The 17,543-nt window shown below is 37.5% G+C and overlaps 1 protein-coding gene across 3 annotated transcripts in view; it reads right to left on the reverse strand.

Annotated features, from left to right (window-relative positions):
- ATRNL1 (attractin like 1) overlaps positions 1–17,543 on the reverse strand; it is a 742,727-nt gene that overhangs the window by 169,314 nt on the left and 555,870 nt on the right. For all 3 annotated transcript variants that reach the window (XM_033841823.2, XM_073793921.1, XM_073793922.1), the window contains one exon: positions 9,831–9,945. In XM_033841823.2, coding sequence (XP_033697714.1) covers positions 9,831–9,945 — 115 coding nt within the window. Of the gene's footprint in view, positions 1–9,830; positions 9,946–17,543 lie in introns of those variants that run through there.

Genomic DNA, 17,543 nt, shown 5'->3' on the forward strand with positions numbered 1-17,543 from the left:
CAGGAGGTAGCCTTCTGCTAAATTCCCCTAAACCCATGTTATGCAGGACTACTTAATTCATGACCAGTTAAAAGTAAAATGTTTTACTAATTGGCAGTTTTATATATAGACGATGGTGTTACCTATCAAAAGAAATACGGGGGCGGGGGTGATTTAGCCTTTAAATTTTATTCATACCCACAAAATTCTTATTTTGTTGTTTTGTGGCTTCAAGGGCAGCTTGCTTATTCCAAACAAATCTTGATTTTTCCCCTTTCGCTTCGTAAGTTGATGTGTTGAGTTGCTTACTTTTTGCTATTTTTCTCTTTGACCACAGTAATTATTTGCCAGTCAATTCTAGAAATACCTGAAAGGGGTGGCACGTGGGGAGAAGAAAAAGAAAAGAAAAATGTGTTGGCCATGCTTTCAGGGCTGGTGGTCTCATTTTTCATGTCCATAAATTCTGACTTTTTATGTGAGTTTGTTTCTAATTGCTCTATCTTGAAAGTATTTGAGTGGGTTAATTTTTAGGGTATTTCACTCACTTCTGCAGCATGTTCTATTAGCCATGTTCACTATTCTTCAAGTTTGTTGTCTTTATTTTCTTCTTGTTTCATTTACACATTCATCAATTTCTCTCAATTGACAATAGCACAGAGATAAACTTTAACATCTCAAATGAGAGAACGATGGTCATGCTACTTCACAGTGACACTGTCAGTAAAAGAAAAAGCTTGTGAGTCTGTGCTATCCAAAAAGCACACGGCTAACCAAAAAATCCACCCCTGCATCCCCAGAAAAAGATATGGAAAGAGCACCATGGTGTGAAATTTTCTGGTTTTACATTTTGGCTCCACCACTTATTTACTATGTAGGCAAGTAAGCTCCATGAATTAATTTTCCTCATCTGTGAAATAAAAGTGATAATACATACCTCATAGGGAAGTGATAATTCAAAGAATAGTAACGAGCATAGAATAGACTGTGTTAATGGTGTATGTTAATGGTAACAGCTACAAGAGCAATTGATACTTTTTATTTGCCAGGTGTGTCTCGTGAGGTTATCTGTCCTGTGTATAAGTAATATGTGGACATTTATTCCACAAGGTTCAATATTATTTTTTGATCATAAAGGGTGGAACTGAGCTGTGCTTTTTCAAATTTAAATAAAATCGTTTTGTAAAAATTATTATCCAAGAAAACAAAGTCCAAATTATAAAAATAGAATAACTTTATGATAGGTTTAGTATATATTACATTGGAAACATAATTTGCTTTATTATTTTGTCTCATCTTTCACTAATATCCTGATTTTCATTGAACCTTAAATCTGAGCAGGTAAGTTTTATAGATATTTTTTATCAAAGGTTCAGTGTTGGGCTTGATTTTAGTCCTTAAGAAATGTAGCTTGACTCCCACATGAATCACGAAAACATAAAATCCATTCTATCAAAGAGTATGGGCCTGAAGCGAAATTTTACCTAGTAAAGTTCACATTTGTGTAGTATATATAGTAGTATATATACATATTTCCTACATATTTGTTTGGTGAAGAAGTTCTACCATTTAAGGATAATTAACTTTATTCATTAATTAAATACTTAGCAAGCAACTACTAAGTACCAAGAACTTGTTAGCTACTAGGGATTCAGAGATAAACTAAGATATAACCACTGCCCTCAGGGAGCTTGCTACCTGGGAAGAAAGTTAAGAAAAGTACACAGTGACTTTGATATATGTTAGAAAGCAGTAAAGAAGTGACCCAGCAAATTCTATAGGATTTCAAGGAGAACGAGGTCGCATTTGTATGGAGGAAACTGAAAAGGCTTCATGGAAGAAGAAGTGGCATTTGAACTGGGCTTTGAGCACAGGCAGCTGAGAGGGAGAGGTCATTTCAGGAACAGGGAACAATAGTGAACGTGACAAGAACACATATGATATACACTCATGGAATCACAGGGAGAGATACACACGCGGAGTTACAGGCCTAACGGCAATCATAAAGACATTCTACCCAGTCATCTTCCTTACCTCACAGACGAGGAAACTGAGGGTTCAAGAGGTTAAAATAATTGCACAAGGGCCCCAAACTAGCCAGAGGTGCTGTGCAGGTGGGCGCTGGCAAGGACTCTGTGCCTGCTAAACCTGAAAGAAGGTTGGAGAGAGGTCAAGGAGGACCTTACAGCCCAGAGTAGATGTCTGGACTTATTTCATCAGGCAATGAAAAGTCAGCAAAGGTCTGTGAGGAAAGGAGCGGTATGATTCGAACTGTGCTTTCCTTTGGCAGAAGTCCAGGTGAGAGGCAACCAGGGCCTGAGCCAAAAATGGAGGGAGTAAGAATGGCAGGAGGAAGTTGTTCTATCTGCTTCAGGGCTAAAATCTAAAGAGCTTCGTGGTTACTTGGAGGTCAAAGAGGAGAAAGAGAGAAGAAAAAAAGCTAACTCCAAAGTTTCAAACTTGAGTCACTCTGAAATGGACTTTACAAAAACAGTAAAGTCAGGGTAGAAGAGCTAGTCTGGGGAGTAGGGACGGTAACAGGAGAGAGGGGGAAGGAAGAGTGGCTTTATACTGAAACACTATCAAATCCAGTGTTGGCTGGAGACCCGTGCAGTTGGGAGTTATCCTCTGAAAAGCCCCCTAAATGAGCAAAGAGAGCATCACCCTAAAGGGAGAGAGTGGACAGGATGAGAAGTTGGCTAAGGACTACTCCTCAGGGAATGCCTATGGGAACTCAGAGGGCAGAAGAAGCACGTAACGAACAGAGGGGAGGTGCTCTACATGCATTATCTCTAAGTAAATTCTAAGAAGACACCTGTGATAGACTGAGGTAAAGAACACCAGAGGGAGTTTCCAGACGTTGGAGAGGCATGATGGGGAATACTCAACAAACACTACAGAGACGTGATGACAAGTGAGAACTGAGGAAAGGGCGTTTTAATGACTACGTTTGCCATTTTGTTACTACTATGGAAAGATATTAAAGCTTAGCAATTGTACATCAGTGTTATTTCACCTCTCTCTCATAACACTGTCTACTCTTTATTCATAAAACATATTTTATAATTATGGGTTTCTTTGCATGATTATTTGTTCATGTTTATCTCCATGTAGGCTCTAAAATCTATGGGGGCAGGAATTCTGTTTTGTTCACCACCATATATCCAGTGCCTGACATGTAGCAGATACTTTTAAATATTTCTTGAATGAATAAAGGTAACAAATGAAGATTCATAATAACTATATTTTGGATAGAAGATAAAATTAGTTCCTACTATTGATTTTGTTTACTTTTAATATCAGGGTTGTTTTTTTTTATTTGACACAAAGTCGTATTATTAACAATAATCTCAGACATTTGTTCTTATCTCTGTCACTTCCTGGGCTCTCTTTCCTAATTTTGTAGCTTGTTTTGCCATGAGTGCCCACTCTTTCTTTCTTTTTATGAAGACCCATATGTTGGATGTAAACAATATTTGAATTTGCGCTTAAAAGGTCACTAACATGACATATTTTTATAATGAAGTTTTGATACAATTCAGTAGTTCTATTTCTTATTCCAGCCACCTCAAAAAAAGAGAGTGCTAAGATTAGATCAACTGGTGTGTTTCTACAAGTGTGAAGGTATTGTGGCAGAGTTATGGAAAGAAAACAGAGTCCTAAGGGACAGGAAACTCCAGAAGGTTCTGAAAGATGCAAATTAGCTTTAAAAAACTGGCTTCAGAGGCATGAGTACTGCACTGAGAGCCAGCAGACCTGGAGTCTGCTCCCAATTCATATCTGAGATTGTAGAGACCCTCTACCTCTCATTGGTGCTATGAGATTTCTTTTACTTATTTCTAAAGTGGGGCAATGTGAACGATCTACATCTTCTAAACATGCTGAGAAGATTGAGAACTAACCTTTATTAATAAAATTATTAAGAATTTTTTTAAAATTTAAGGATCCGGGACTTCCTGGTGGTGCAGTGGTTAAGAATCCTCCTGCCAATGCAGGGGACATGTATTCGAGCCCTGGTCCTGGAAGATTCCACATGCTGCGGAGCAACTAAGCCCGTGCACCACAACTACTGAGCCTGCGCTCTACAGCCCGCAAGCCACAATTACTGAGCCCGCGTGCCACAACCACTGAAGCCCGCGCACCTAGAGCCTGTGCTCTGCAACAAGAAAAGCCACCCTGAAATGCAACAAAGAGTAGCCCCCACTCACCCCAACTAGAGAAAGCCCGTGCACAGCAATGAAGACCCAAAGCAGACAATAAATAAATAAATAAAATAAATTAATTTAAAAGAAGAAATGGACTAAAATTATTTTAAAGAATTAAGGATTGGTGCTAATTATTTTTATTCACTAACAAGCAATATACATGGGAATATAGCTTCTTAACTGGTCCTGAGCAGCTGGAAAGATAAGGTACTACTTAGAAACAAGTTATTGGCTCTTCCTACCCCAAACTGGTATGACTTAGCGTAATCTATAGTAGAACTGTACAACAGGAGTAGAGTGAAATCCATCTTAGGATTTCCTAGCCCAATCCAGTCATTTTATACATGAGAAACGACGACCCAGAGATGAAAAGACTTGGCGACAGTTAGCTGGTGGCAGAGCTGGCTCTACAGCTTGGGACTTGGGACTCCAAGTCCATAACTCACACATACAAGGAGAAGTTCTCTTCCTATAACCACATGCCCCAAGTTGCTATTACACAACGGAGTCATACGTTCATTAGCAGATGTGTCATGGCACGTGCACCTTTGCATTTCACCAAATTTCTGGAGTTAAATCACTAGGAAAGGTAAATATATCCTTCTTGCCCCCTTAAGTCCAATGCTTAGCAGAACACTCCAGGTCCTTCCTCTTTGATCTGAATGTAAAGCTTTTTCTGGAATATGGGCTATCCTGAGTACCCCTGTATCTTTATCCAGAGAAGCACAGCGATGAGGGAGAGTCTCACAGCCTGAGGATCTAGATGGCCCTGAATCTGAATTCTGGTTCACTCACTCACTGGCTGTATTGGTCCTCGGACAAGTCATTTAATCTCTCTTGAGTTTACAGATTTTTTTTTTAATCTGTAAAAGTGGGATAATAATAGCTACTTTTCAGGTTCATTAAGAGGGTTAAAAGAATTAGTGCATGTAAAGAACCTGCTTCAGTGCTCAGAATTACTAGTTCTTGTTTTCCTCTTTTCATTTGACTAAACCAAAGTTCTCTTTTTGTCATTATTATTACCCATGACACTGTGGGTAGACTATCATTTTTAAACATCGTACAATATTTCTAGATTTTTCAAAATAATCTGGTCATCCTGCCAAAACTTCTAAACCTAAAGAAAAAAGTTTCAAAATCTTAGACTTTCCAGCAGTTTCCGTTTGTTTTGTTTTGTTTTTTTGCCAAACATAAGGCAAGATCAGGGCAAAGTTCTACATTTAGGTGAAGCACTTATCTCCCTTTTGGCAGTGGACATCTGGGCCACCGGATTTTGAATCCAGTGAGAAAAGTTAATCCGCTTCGTATTACTAAGAATCCATAAACTATGAAATCCATAATCCTTCATCACAAAGTGACACAATCACGATCATTTTCAGTTTATGCTTTTGAAGAGCTCTATTTACTTTGTTCACATTTCATCTTAATGTGACTCTAAAATGCTTGGGGACCTTGCTGTCCAAGGTGATTGGAGACACGCAGCAGGGTTACTTGATATGCCCTGTTTTTACGAGGACGTCAGTCTTCCAACCACTTTGAGGCAGAAGAGAAGTGGCTGTGTACATATATCAACAGCAGAAATCTCACTTTAGCCCAAGACAGTCTGGCATTGCTGGCAGTGGTTGCTCACAGAAAATACAGGAATGAAGCAGCAGGTTTACAGGGCTGGGGAGCAGGGAACCTAATTAGCCCAGCTCCAGGAGTGCCAAAAAGCCTATTTAATATTTTTTGCTTTTACTCTCCTAAGCTACCTAGAGGGAGAATTGCTCATAAACATCTAAATTCATTACATGGAAAAAAAAACAAAAAAGAACACCAAAAAAAAAAAAAAAGAAGAAGAAGAAGGGAAAGATTACTGCATGGGGTAATCTAAAGGATGAATCTGCAGTTTCTCTTTTGACCTCTGCTAAGATGAGAGCCATGGAAGGGAACTTCACACATTTTAGACAGACATTAAAGGGCCATGTCTAATTATTACTTGCTAAATATTACTGAAATATATGCTGGTAGAAAGAGAATAAAGTCCAAAGACAATGCCATATTTTGAATTTAAAAAAAAAAACCCACTACTTGCTACTTAAAAGAGATGGCCAGAACTAGCCCCTGCTTGTTTCCGAATCACTTATTTGTTAGTGCTGGCATTCAGGTTCTGAGAGAAAACCACCACGCTCATGGGATGCTTCCATCTTCTCCATACCCCCAAACTCATCCTTCTCTTAAATGCTTTCATTCATAGTCGTGAAGAGTGCATTATGAACAGCATCACTCGACGTTTAGGAAGCTACATTTCAAAAAAGGGCCTGATAAAAAAAATTAGAAACTGTGCAAAGTATTGCAAGAGAACTTCTAATCTAATAATTAATGCTTATTCCTCATTGAATAGATACACTCACATTAGGAGACATAAATAGCCCAAGAGCCAAGAGAAGACTCTGGGCGCCCTGACCTTCACACAGTGGGGATGGGGTCAGGGGTCTGTCCATGAAGCTACTCCACTACCTCCTTCTTTTTTTTTTTTTTTTTTTTTTTGCGGTACGTGGGCCTCTCACTGTTGTGGCCTCTCCCGTTGCGGAGCACAGGCTCCGGACGCACAGGCTCAGCGGCCATGGCTCACGGGCCCAGCCGCTCCACGGCACGTGGGATCCTCCCGGACTGGGGCACGAACCCGTGTCCCCCGCATCGGCAGGCGGACTCTCTGAGCCACCAGGGAAGCCCAGTACCTCCTTCTTAACTCCCCTAACCTCTAACCCTGCACCAACGCTGGAGGAGGCTCTTCAGCACATAAGGCTCCTAGCTGTGCAATTTGAGAATCAATGAATGGATTCTAGTTCAATTGCTCATTTTATTGTTGTCCACTGAGTCTCATAGACAGAAGTGGTTGCTCAAGGTCATGTTTCCCAGGTTTCCTATCATTATCATAATCATCAAGAACATTTATGAACTGCTTTCTAAACACAGGGCACTGTGATAAGCATAGGCACACAGATGGACTTCCTGTAAAGATATGAGATAAGCCAAACTCTAGCAATGAGATAACCAATGTCAGTATTTCCCTCCCGAGAACAAATATGGTTCCCAAACTATCACTGGAAGGCATTTCCTCTCAAATATTGGATGATACTATGTTAAGTTTTAATTGACTGGGTACACACCAAATATCTTGATGAAAAGTGAAAAAATAAGCCATTTCGTTTGTATACTGGTGTCAGCATTTGCCTTGTTTAGGGAAAACATAGATGTGAGCATTAGAAAATTCCTCTCTATAGGCACTGCCTTTACTTTCCCCCAGTAAAGTCAAGAGTTTTCAAAAACTTTTATTGTTCCCCACAACTTACCATAAAGAATTTAAAACATACAGCAAAGTGGAAAGAATTTTAAAATGGACTCCAGTATTCCCATCACCTAGATTCTACCATTAACATTTGCTTTACTTGCTTTATGACATATCTGTCCTTCTACTCATCCTACTATCCATCCATCAATAACATTATGTCCTTGATGCATTTCAAAGTAGACTGCAGACAGAAGACAATGCTTTACTTTGAAGGAGTAGAATCAATGACTCTTCCTCTTCCTACTCCTATAAAGTTAGCTAGAGAAATTTTATTAGTTTTTTTTAAACCAAGAAAAAACTCATCCTGAATTATTCACACAGATATTCATAGTTCGATCTACAGTCACCGCAAAAGTGTTGTGAATGAACTCAAGGTTTTGTCTACTTGTGTGAACCCTGGGGACATTTTCAGTACTCCTCCAAATGTTTGGCTTTGTGAAGACACAGGCTGTAGATTATAGAGCAATAAGCTCTCTGCTATAGATCATCAGGAAAAATTACCTGGAATGTTAGTAATAAGTATTTTTTGTTGTTGTTTTTCTCTTTACTGTAATGTTTTTCCAATAATTCCTTGAGTATAGAAATACAGAGATTTATATACACCAAGTCTCTCATTTATAAAGTGAGTTTTATAATACCTATGGCACAGGCCTGTCGTAAGGATCAAATGTGAAAAATAGGAAACACTATGCACATCTAATTTACCATTACCATTAGTAATTGCAGTGCATCTGTAATAAAACACAGCTGAGGTAATGGTCCACACTGCTATTTGGCTTTTTCAAATCAGTCAAAAAGATTTCAAAGGTTAAAGGGACAGCGTATTGGCAGTCGCCTTCACTCTGCCCATCAGTACATCATCTTGTCAAGGATCTAGAAGAACCTCGGTGTATATCACACAGACTTGTTTTCATTAGTAAAGTGTTTGTATTGGAAATCATCCCAGCTTTGAAACAATACTTCCATTAGCTGGGCACAGTACCTACAATTATCCATCTTATCTGACCAGTGCCAAGCTATTCTATTTACTGCATCCCATTTACCTTGGTTGTTCTGAAAGGAGAAAAGTAAGGCATTGGCTCAACATATGAGAAGGTTTGTTTCATTGAATAAACATCTACAAATGAACTTTGGGTAGAAACTCCTGCAACAAGATATCATCAGGTACCATAAATGACAAGTCTAAAGGTGATGGAATTCCTCTGTCCCTGTATGGGAAAAATTCTGTTACATAAATATCTTAAAATTTATAAGGTATAAAGTAGTGTGGCTTCCATTTTTGTGTCTCGTTGGACACAAATCAAGAAAGTGAGGAGCAAGGTCAAAGCTAACTAGGGAACTAAGGAAAGAAAACTAAGCAGGGAGCTGAGTTTATCATCAACTACTGTTGAGAACCTGCCAGATCTCTGGCACGTTATTTTATCCTTAAGGGGAACTGAAGAGAAAGATTTGAAATCACCCTGACCCTCAAAAAGCATCCGTTTCACCGAGAGTCCTTTAAAGAAAACAATCGGGAGAAAGAATAATCAGAAATTGTAAGCAGATGGAAGAGGATATGCACAAAGAGAGAAATAAGCATGGTTTGTGATTTAGTTACAAGTTATACTCAGCACGGGGCATGTTTACAATGTGGACAACTGTCGAAGCAATGAGAAGAACTCTAAGAGGATACAGAGTTACCTCGAATTCAAAATATACTTTTTATGCAGGAAAAGGAGAATCAGAGGAAAAGGCTGGCTGTGCTCAAGTGAAGGAGAGGGTCCTTGGGTCCATGAACCACACCTGTCCGGTGCTGACAGCAAGAACTTATCTTCAATATTCCAGGATGGTTGCAGCAAGCTTTTATCCTCCGATGCCGCAAAACATTCCAGACATGTAAGTAAGTTCCCTAATTAGATTCCATATTTATGAAACAAGCTTCTAATCGTATTTCTAATTTGGCATCCCATATGACACACATACTGGGAGAAAAGAAGCTGCCCAAAAGGGTCACTTTGCCCTGCTAGTGAGATTACTCATTGCAATGACAACAACAAATTGAAGTGTGTCCGTACGTACATACATGTCTTATGTTATACACAAATACACACATATATTCAACACGTATTTTTTAGGAGAAACACTTGCAAATCTGAATTTATAGCAAGGCAGATATCTAGATATTTGGGTAGAAGTTTGTATTCTAATAAAATGTTACCATGCTGTAAATCAGAACCTTGTAAATGTCTTTATTGTGCTATCTGGTAGTATTGTTTACTTCTTCTGTTCCATCTGCATGTTTTGCTTAACTGCTGATGGTGCCTCATTCATCTTACCTGACTGCCCTGGGGGAGGGGCACCTGATGATCCTCGTGGTAGACAGAGAAACACAGTCAGAACCGCCGCTCTGTTCCCAGCACATGGTTCAATGGCTATTGGTTTGGGTGCTCCCTGAAAAAGAAAACCCATTCTAAATTTGCACAGTTTACACGACACTGCTATCTTACTTTTTTCCTACTATGCTTCAGGCAGCTAAAATGTTTATTCCTAGTAGTTGAAGGCACACCATTTCTCATTTTTTAATAGTTCAGTTGAATACTTTATTGCAGTAATATGTGGTTTTTTGGTGATGGTGGTCGTTTACATTTAGAAGACATTTTCCTTGGGGTATTACATATTAGCACATATTTTTGCAATTTTTGAAAAGTACTCATTGCTTTGTTCTATTTTTATCTTTTTTTTTTATCCCTAATAGATTTTATTTTTTAAAGAAGTCTTAGGTTTACAGCAAAATTAAGAGGAAGCTACGGAGATTTTCCATAAACCCACTGCCCCCATGCATGCACAGCCTCCCCTATCGTTAACATCCCCACCAGAGTAGCACTTGTGTACAAGCTGAGGAACCAACACTGACACATCTCTACCACCCGGAATACATAGTTTACATTAGAGTTCACTCCTGGTGTTGTACATTCTATGGGCTTGTCAAATGTATAATGACATGTATTTTTCATTATAGTATCATATAGAGTAGTTTTCCTGCCCTAAAAATCCTTTGTGTTCTGCCTATTCATCCCTCATCCCACCCCCAACCCCTGGAAACCACTGATCTTTTGACTGTCCCCATAGTTTTGCTTTTCCCAGAATGTCGTATAGTTGAAATCATATAGTATTTAGCTTTTTCAGATTGAATTATTTCACTTAAAAATATGCATTTAATGTTCCTCCGTGTCTTTTTTTTAATTGGAGTATAATTGCTTTACGATGTTGTGTTAGTTTCTGCTGCACAATGAAGTGAATCAGCTCTATGTATCCATATATCCCTTCCCTCCCTCGGACCTCCCTCCCCCTCCCCCCATCCCACCCATCTAGGTCATCACAGAGCACGGAGCTGAGCTCCCTGTGCTATACAGCAGGTTCCCACTAGCCATCTATTTTACACATGGTAATGTGTTTATGTCAAACCTAATCTCCCAATTCACCCCACCCTCCCCTTCCTCCCATGTCCACAAGTCTGTTCTCTACGTCTGCGTTTCTATTCCTGCCCTGCAAATAGGTTCATCTGTACTATCTTTTTACTGTCCCTGTAGTTTTGCCTTTTCCAGAATGTCATATAGTTGAAATCATACTGTACTCAGCTTTTTCAGGTTGACTTATTTCACTTAAAAATATGCAGTTAATGTTCCTCCGTGTCTTTTCATTGTTTGATAGCTCATTCATTTTTAGTGCTCCATAACATTCCGTTGTCTGGATGTACCATGGTTTAGTTATCCATTCAGCTACTGAAGGACATCTTGACTGCTTCCAAATTTTGGCAATGATGAATAAAGCTGCTATAAACATTGCGTGGACATGAACTCTCGACTCCTTTGGGTGAATATTAAGGAGCATGATTGCTGCTGGATCCTATGGTACCATATGTCATTTTAACACGAAATCCTGGCACACTGTAGATGTGCAACAGGCCTACATTTGAACAAACGAATGCATTTTTTTTAAGGATTTCTTTTGATGTGGACCATTTTTAAAGCCTTTTTTGAATTTGTGACAATGAAACTGTTTTGGTGTTTTGGCCACGAGGTAGGTGGGATATTAGCTCCCTGACCAGGGATCAAACCCACACGCCCTGCATTGGAAGGCGAAGTCTTAACCACTGAACCACCAGGGGAAGTCCCTGAATGCATTTTAGTATATTTGATATTTGATATGTCGTCTGTGAGCCACCAGGTTATGCAATTTCTGTTGCTTTTTCGCAACTGTTTCCTCTCACCAATGATAACAGTTTATCTAATCAAATTATCACAATCCAAAATAGTCCGTTGACATATCTTTAAAATTTTTTTTTCCAGTTTTATTGAGCTATAACTGACATACAGCAAGGCACACCTTTAATATCATTTCAGTGAAATACATACGTAATAATCACCCACCAATGCATTTGTATAAATAATATGACTTTAGAAATAAAGTAAATGAATATATGATAATGATTATAACGGTAATGCTAATATGTTATTAAATACTATGGATTAGGTATTCAAAATGCTTTACATATATTAACTTATTTAAATCTTACAACAACCCTGTAAGATGAGAACATGAAAGCAAGAAGTTAAAAGAACTTGCTCAAATTCACACAACTAGGAAGTAGCAGGGCTGGGATTTATACTCAGGCTGCTTCCTGAGTCCATGTTCTTAGCAACACAATGCAGTTTATCATATTGTGAATGTACAAAAAAATCATGCACCCACACACACAAACATAAACACACGTGCAAGCACATGTGTGTGAACATACACAATCCAGGCACACACATGTGAACAAAAACACACAGAGAATTAAGGTTTAAATACAACGTCACCTTTGAAACAATAGGAACGTCATTTGCTGAGGAATGGTGGTTTTGGCTACTTCACTCAAAAAGTGCAGGCGAGACATGGTTGACTTAAAGTCACATCTATACATAAAGGCAAAATTAAATGGAAGAGAAAATACCACTACTTTAATTATTAGAACAAATGATTTGTTTAGTCTTTTTTTTTTTTACTGATGTTTGAATTTTTCAGAAGGAATACAGACATATGTAGTCATCCACCTAGAATATTTTAGAATATTGCCATTTCCAGAAAGTTTAATGAGGCATTAAAGATAAAATATGTTCCCTTTCATGTAAAACGTAGACTGAAATTTCTGGTGACAACGGATTTATGTTGTTATAAAGGATTTCTCCTTTATAGCAGCATAAATCTCACGTTTTAAAATTATCCTCATACAGATACATTTTGGGAATTTTGAACATAAAGGTGAAAGTAGCCATGGTAGTAGAAGGGCATAAAAATCTTCCAAGAAAATGCTGTAAGCAATGTTGCAATACTTGTATCAAGTTACAAGATCTATGGTTTTCCCCTTTAAAGCTTACATTTAATTTAACAGACTTATTTTTGAAAATGTTAAGCCAGAATCAGCATAAGTACATAGATATTCTCCAATGATGTAAATATTTAGAGAATAGGCTTGTCATATTCCAAGGCTAAAAGAAAAACACTATGAATGTTTTGAATCGTATTTCTAGGCTACTAAAATTTATCCTAATTTAATAAATGCAAAGTATATGTAAAGGTCAATTGGTTAAAATATACTAAAGGAAAATAAAATGAATTCAGGTTTAAATGATGGCGATATATTAGAAATACCCAAATCCCTTTTAATATACCTAAGAAATAATTTATCATTTCTACCATCAGGCAAGGTTTTCTTTGTTATTTTGTTTGTAAGAGCTCAACGGCACTACTCAAAATATACAAAGCCACGTTAAAATACTTGATTATAAAACTCAGAAAAGAAGAATTTCATGATTACAACAAAACAACACAAACAAAACAAAACCACCAGTTGAGAAACAGTGGTTCTTGGTTTACGAGATTTAGAAAAACAAGACACAAAGTGAGAGTACATCTGTTGATGAATAGCTAACATTTATTAAGTGCTTACGATATGCCTCGTGCATATTGTGTGTTGACAGGCTACCTTTCCTGCTGCTTTTAACACTAGAAGAAAAGGTTGTAAACATCAAGTGCTGATGCCAAAAGCACCAATTGAAAGAAAAATTAGTAAAAAATAACTGTAAGTTTCAAGTAGAAAATGGTTTAATTATTTAATACTTTAAACTGAAGAGGGTCAGCAATGGATAGAGTATAGTAAGATATGTTGACCATGGGAAAGGAATTATGTTTGCATAAAAGCCACTTCTGTAATATCTTCTTTAATATAATTCTCTCACTCTTAATTCTACTGCTATTGCACAGAAAACATTCAAAAATTTCATTATATTGATAAGCTATATGAAACGAGATTATAATCCTATTCTGAAATCAAACTGGCTTACAACTTTGTCTATTTTTAGCTATAAAATTTTCATAAAAGGATATTAGCAAAAATATGAATTATTCATTATGATAAAAATATTAGTGACTAGCACAGCTCTTTGACACTTCTGGCAGGAATTCATATAATTTAAAAAATTATTTCCGAAGACTGTGGCAAATATCACTTTCAATAAAGTATTTTAAATAAAAAAGAAAAACACTTCATAGCACTTGAATTTTGCAAGAGAAAACAGCAAAACCCCATGAATGATATTTCTGATACCTTGAGGTTTGTCAGTTGTTTAGCAATAAATACATAACCATGAATCAAAATCATTTCACAATGACATAACATGTTCACTGAACTGTGCAATTTATCATGTATTTTCCATGGCTGCCTTTGAAAGAGATAAGGCATGGGTTTGTTTGCCCACAGCACTCAGCAAATGTGATTTACTTCTAGGCATTTTCATATTTGTTGTACCGAAAGAAGCTGGCGTTAGACCGTGCCAGAAAATAGCACTGACAGTCATGTAATTAGCAGTCCTTGTTCATTAAGCACACGGAGCTTTTACAAAAGACTCGTTTTGTTCACACTAGTGTTTTTCAACCTATTGTACTTAAATCTTCAGGTTCTTGTTTTTTTGGAGCAACAATTCTATGTTAAACTCTTCTCATTTTTCAGCTATTAAAGACAAGCAAATTACCAGAGAAGCTCCTGGAATCATAAGGATTTTCAAGATTACAGTTCTTAAAACTCATAATAACATGTCCTAAAAAAGGGAGGCCACTATCTGAACCTGGGATCTAGCCTGGGAAACTGCTGCTATAAGAATCACTGGATGTGTTGAAGATACCAACAGGCAAAGCTGGCTACTTGCTCCTTCCTCCACTGGCCTTCTCAAAGAGTGAGTGAAGTAGTAGGCGGGTGACACTGGAAACTAACCCCAGCAGCTAAGGATTTAAGAGAATTATCTGATGTCCTTGGACTAGTCATTGCAATTTAAGTAGGGTTTTAGTTCAATGCTCTAGAACTCCAAAGATTAGAAGGATGTTATTTCCCTTCTCAAAAAACTTTCAGAACTATGGAAAAGAATCTGAAAAACAGTATATATATATACACACACACATATATATAACTGAATCATTTTACTGTACACCTGAAACTTTTTAAATCAACTATACTTCATTAAAAAATAAAATGAAACAGAAAGCAAAACTTTCAGTACTGCCTCAGTAGGGCTTGCAAACTCAAATCTCTTCAAGGAACAGCTAACATTTCTTAAGTGCTTACAACATGCCTTATGCTACGCCAAATGCTTACATGGGTTTAATTCTACCACAAGAGGTAGGGGCTATTCCCATTTCATAATTTGTGAAACTGAAGCTCAGAGTTTAAATAACATAACTAAGGTTGCAGACCTGATAGGTGACCAAACCAGGATTTGGAAAACTATAGTCTATTTTCTGAGCTCGTATGACTAACCGTTATGCATACTGCCTATAATAGGTAAGAAGACTGCCTTAACTTGTAGAATAAGACAATAAAAAGCGGTCGGTACCACAGTGAGCTGAAAAGTACAAGATTTATTTAAAACATTAAATCTCAAAAATTTTGCTGCCAAAAAAACATGCCTATGTGTCAAAACGGGCTGAGAGCTGCCACTTTGTAAAATGGAGTCCAAGAGGTCATTTCAGGGTTGCCAGGCTCTTGTGTCTCCCCACTCATCAAACTTTATCTTTTATTCTGCACAAGCTCCATGTTTTAGTCAATGTTAAGTGCTCACTCTTTAACGTCTGTGCCCAGGGTTTCCAGAATCTGTTCCTTCCTTCATTCATAACATTCCTACTGTCCAGGAGATCCTTCCTATAGGCCTCTAACTTTCCTAAAATTATATATCCCTCAAAGCCAACTCACCCATGAAGCTTTCCCTGGTCTGAGGTATTTAGTCTCTCCCTCCTTAGTTCTTTAATTGTTACGGCCCTTTTCATTTTCCACCTTGAGTGACACTTGGGCAACTGCCCTGTCTTCCCACTGGAACAAGCTCCTTGAGGGCAGGCCCAGTTTCTTATTCATGTCTATTGGCCCTGTACTTACTTCTTCTCTTTGAAAAGCCTAAGCACGGCACCAGTGTTACCTTTTGGGGACTGATGTTTCCCAGTCTTTTACTACAGGTATTGATGTAATTGTTGTATTAGATGACAACATAGGAATCTATTAGATTCCTACTCTTCCAAGGCAGGTATCATATTGGATTCCTTTTTGCCTTACCTATAGCATCTAATGGAGTGCATTTTACACATGGTAAGTGAATGAGTAAATGAAAGAATAAATGCAATTGTCACATGGTGAGATAACTGGGAGGTATGACTCAGTTTCTACCCACTCATCAAACGTATGAGTGGGTAGAAACTGATATAAATTAAATTATGGATATTAAAGGGATAAAATAAAACACTGAAAAATAATATCAGCCAACATTTATTGAGTACTTACTAGGAACCAGGAGCTGTGCTAAGCACTTTATATGCATTATTGTGCTATTTTCTGTTTTATACAGATGAGGGAATTGAAATTCAGAGAGGTCAGATAATATTCTCTGGGTAACACAGCTCGTGAGTGGCAGATCCAGGATTGGAACCCAGGTCTGTTTGATTCTAGTATCTTTATTCTTAACCACTATACAATACTGCTAAAAAGTATAGCTTAAGAAGCCAAGGAGTCTCTCATTCTCTCAGCTTGACTATTAATAGGAGGAATATAAAAATTATATGCATATACTTGCCCCATTTCTGAGCAGGGTTCAGAACACTTGAGTTCTAGGACCAGTTCTGCCAGTATCTAGTTGTGTGATCCTGGGCATATTACTGAATCAGTTTTCCCAACTGGGAAATGAACAAGTAGGCTGGATGATTTTAGGATCTCTTCAACATTCTGTGACTATGATTTATGGACAACCTCCAGAATGTGTGATGTAACAATATCTAACACTTAGTCTAAGTACAGTGAAATTTGAAATTTCCAATCCTTAGTAATTTTTTTTCCTGTTCAAGTACTTTAAATGACACATCTAATTTTTAAAGCACATTATTATACCATATGATGAATACATCACATAATACTAAGTGGCCACCACTGCATGCCAAAAAAGCAATTAGAAAATTGAATCAAGGAATTGAGGATTAATGTGGATATGTTATACCTGTCAGCAGTAATAAGTGTTTTGACAAGGACAGAATAAAGTCTGACAGTATACACAAATACTAATCTGATATATGAGTGAAATGTTAAAAATGCAAACAACTGCACATTAATCACTCTAACATTTCCCTATTAGAACACTTTTAATGCTATTCTTATCAGAATCCACTTATAATTAAAAATGAGTCTTTTTCAACAGCTTGCAGAAGTTGGTATTTGCAGTGTAATGACTGCTTATATTGATATAAAATTTAGTTTTTAGTCACATTAGTAAAATAGAATTAATCTGCTGAACATTGAATTAAGTCAGCCTGACGACTTGGCTCACAGCTGATGAACTGTGTTGATTCTATAGGATCAGCAAATACCAAGACTCCAGATCTCAGAAACAGATTCTCTGATTTCGTTGTTTAGATTTGGGAAGAAAACCAAAAGTGAAAATCATATTCTCTCCTTATTTACCATTTGTATGAAATGATAA

This window comes from Tursiops truncatus, chromosome 16 (assembly GCF_011762595.2).
Source record: "Tursiops truncatus isolate mTurTru1 chromosome 16, mTurTru1.mat.Y, whole genome shotgun sequence".
NCBI classification, from domain to species: domain Eukaryota; kingdom Metazoa; phylum Chordata; class Mammalia; order Artiodactyla; family Delphinidae; genus Tursiops; species Tursiops truncatus.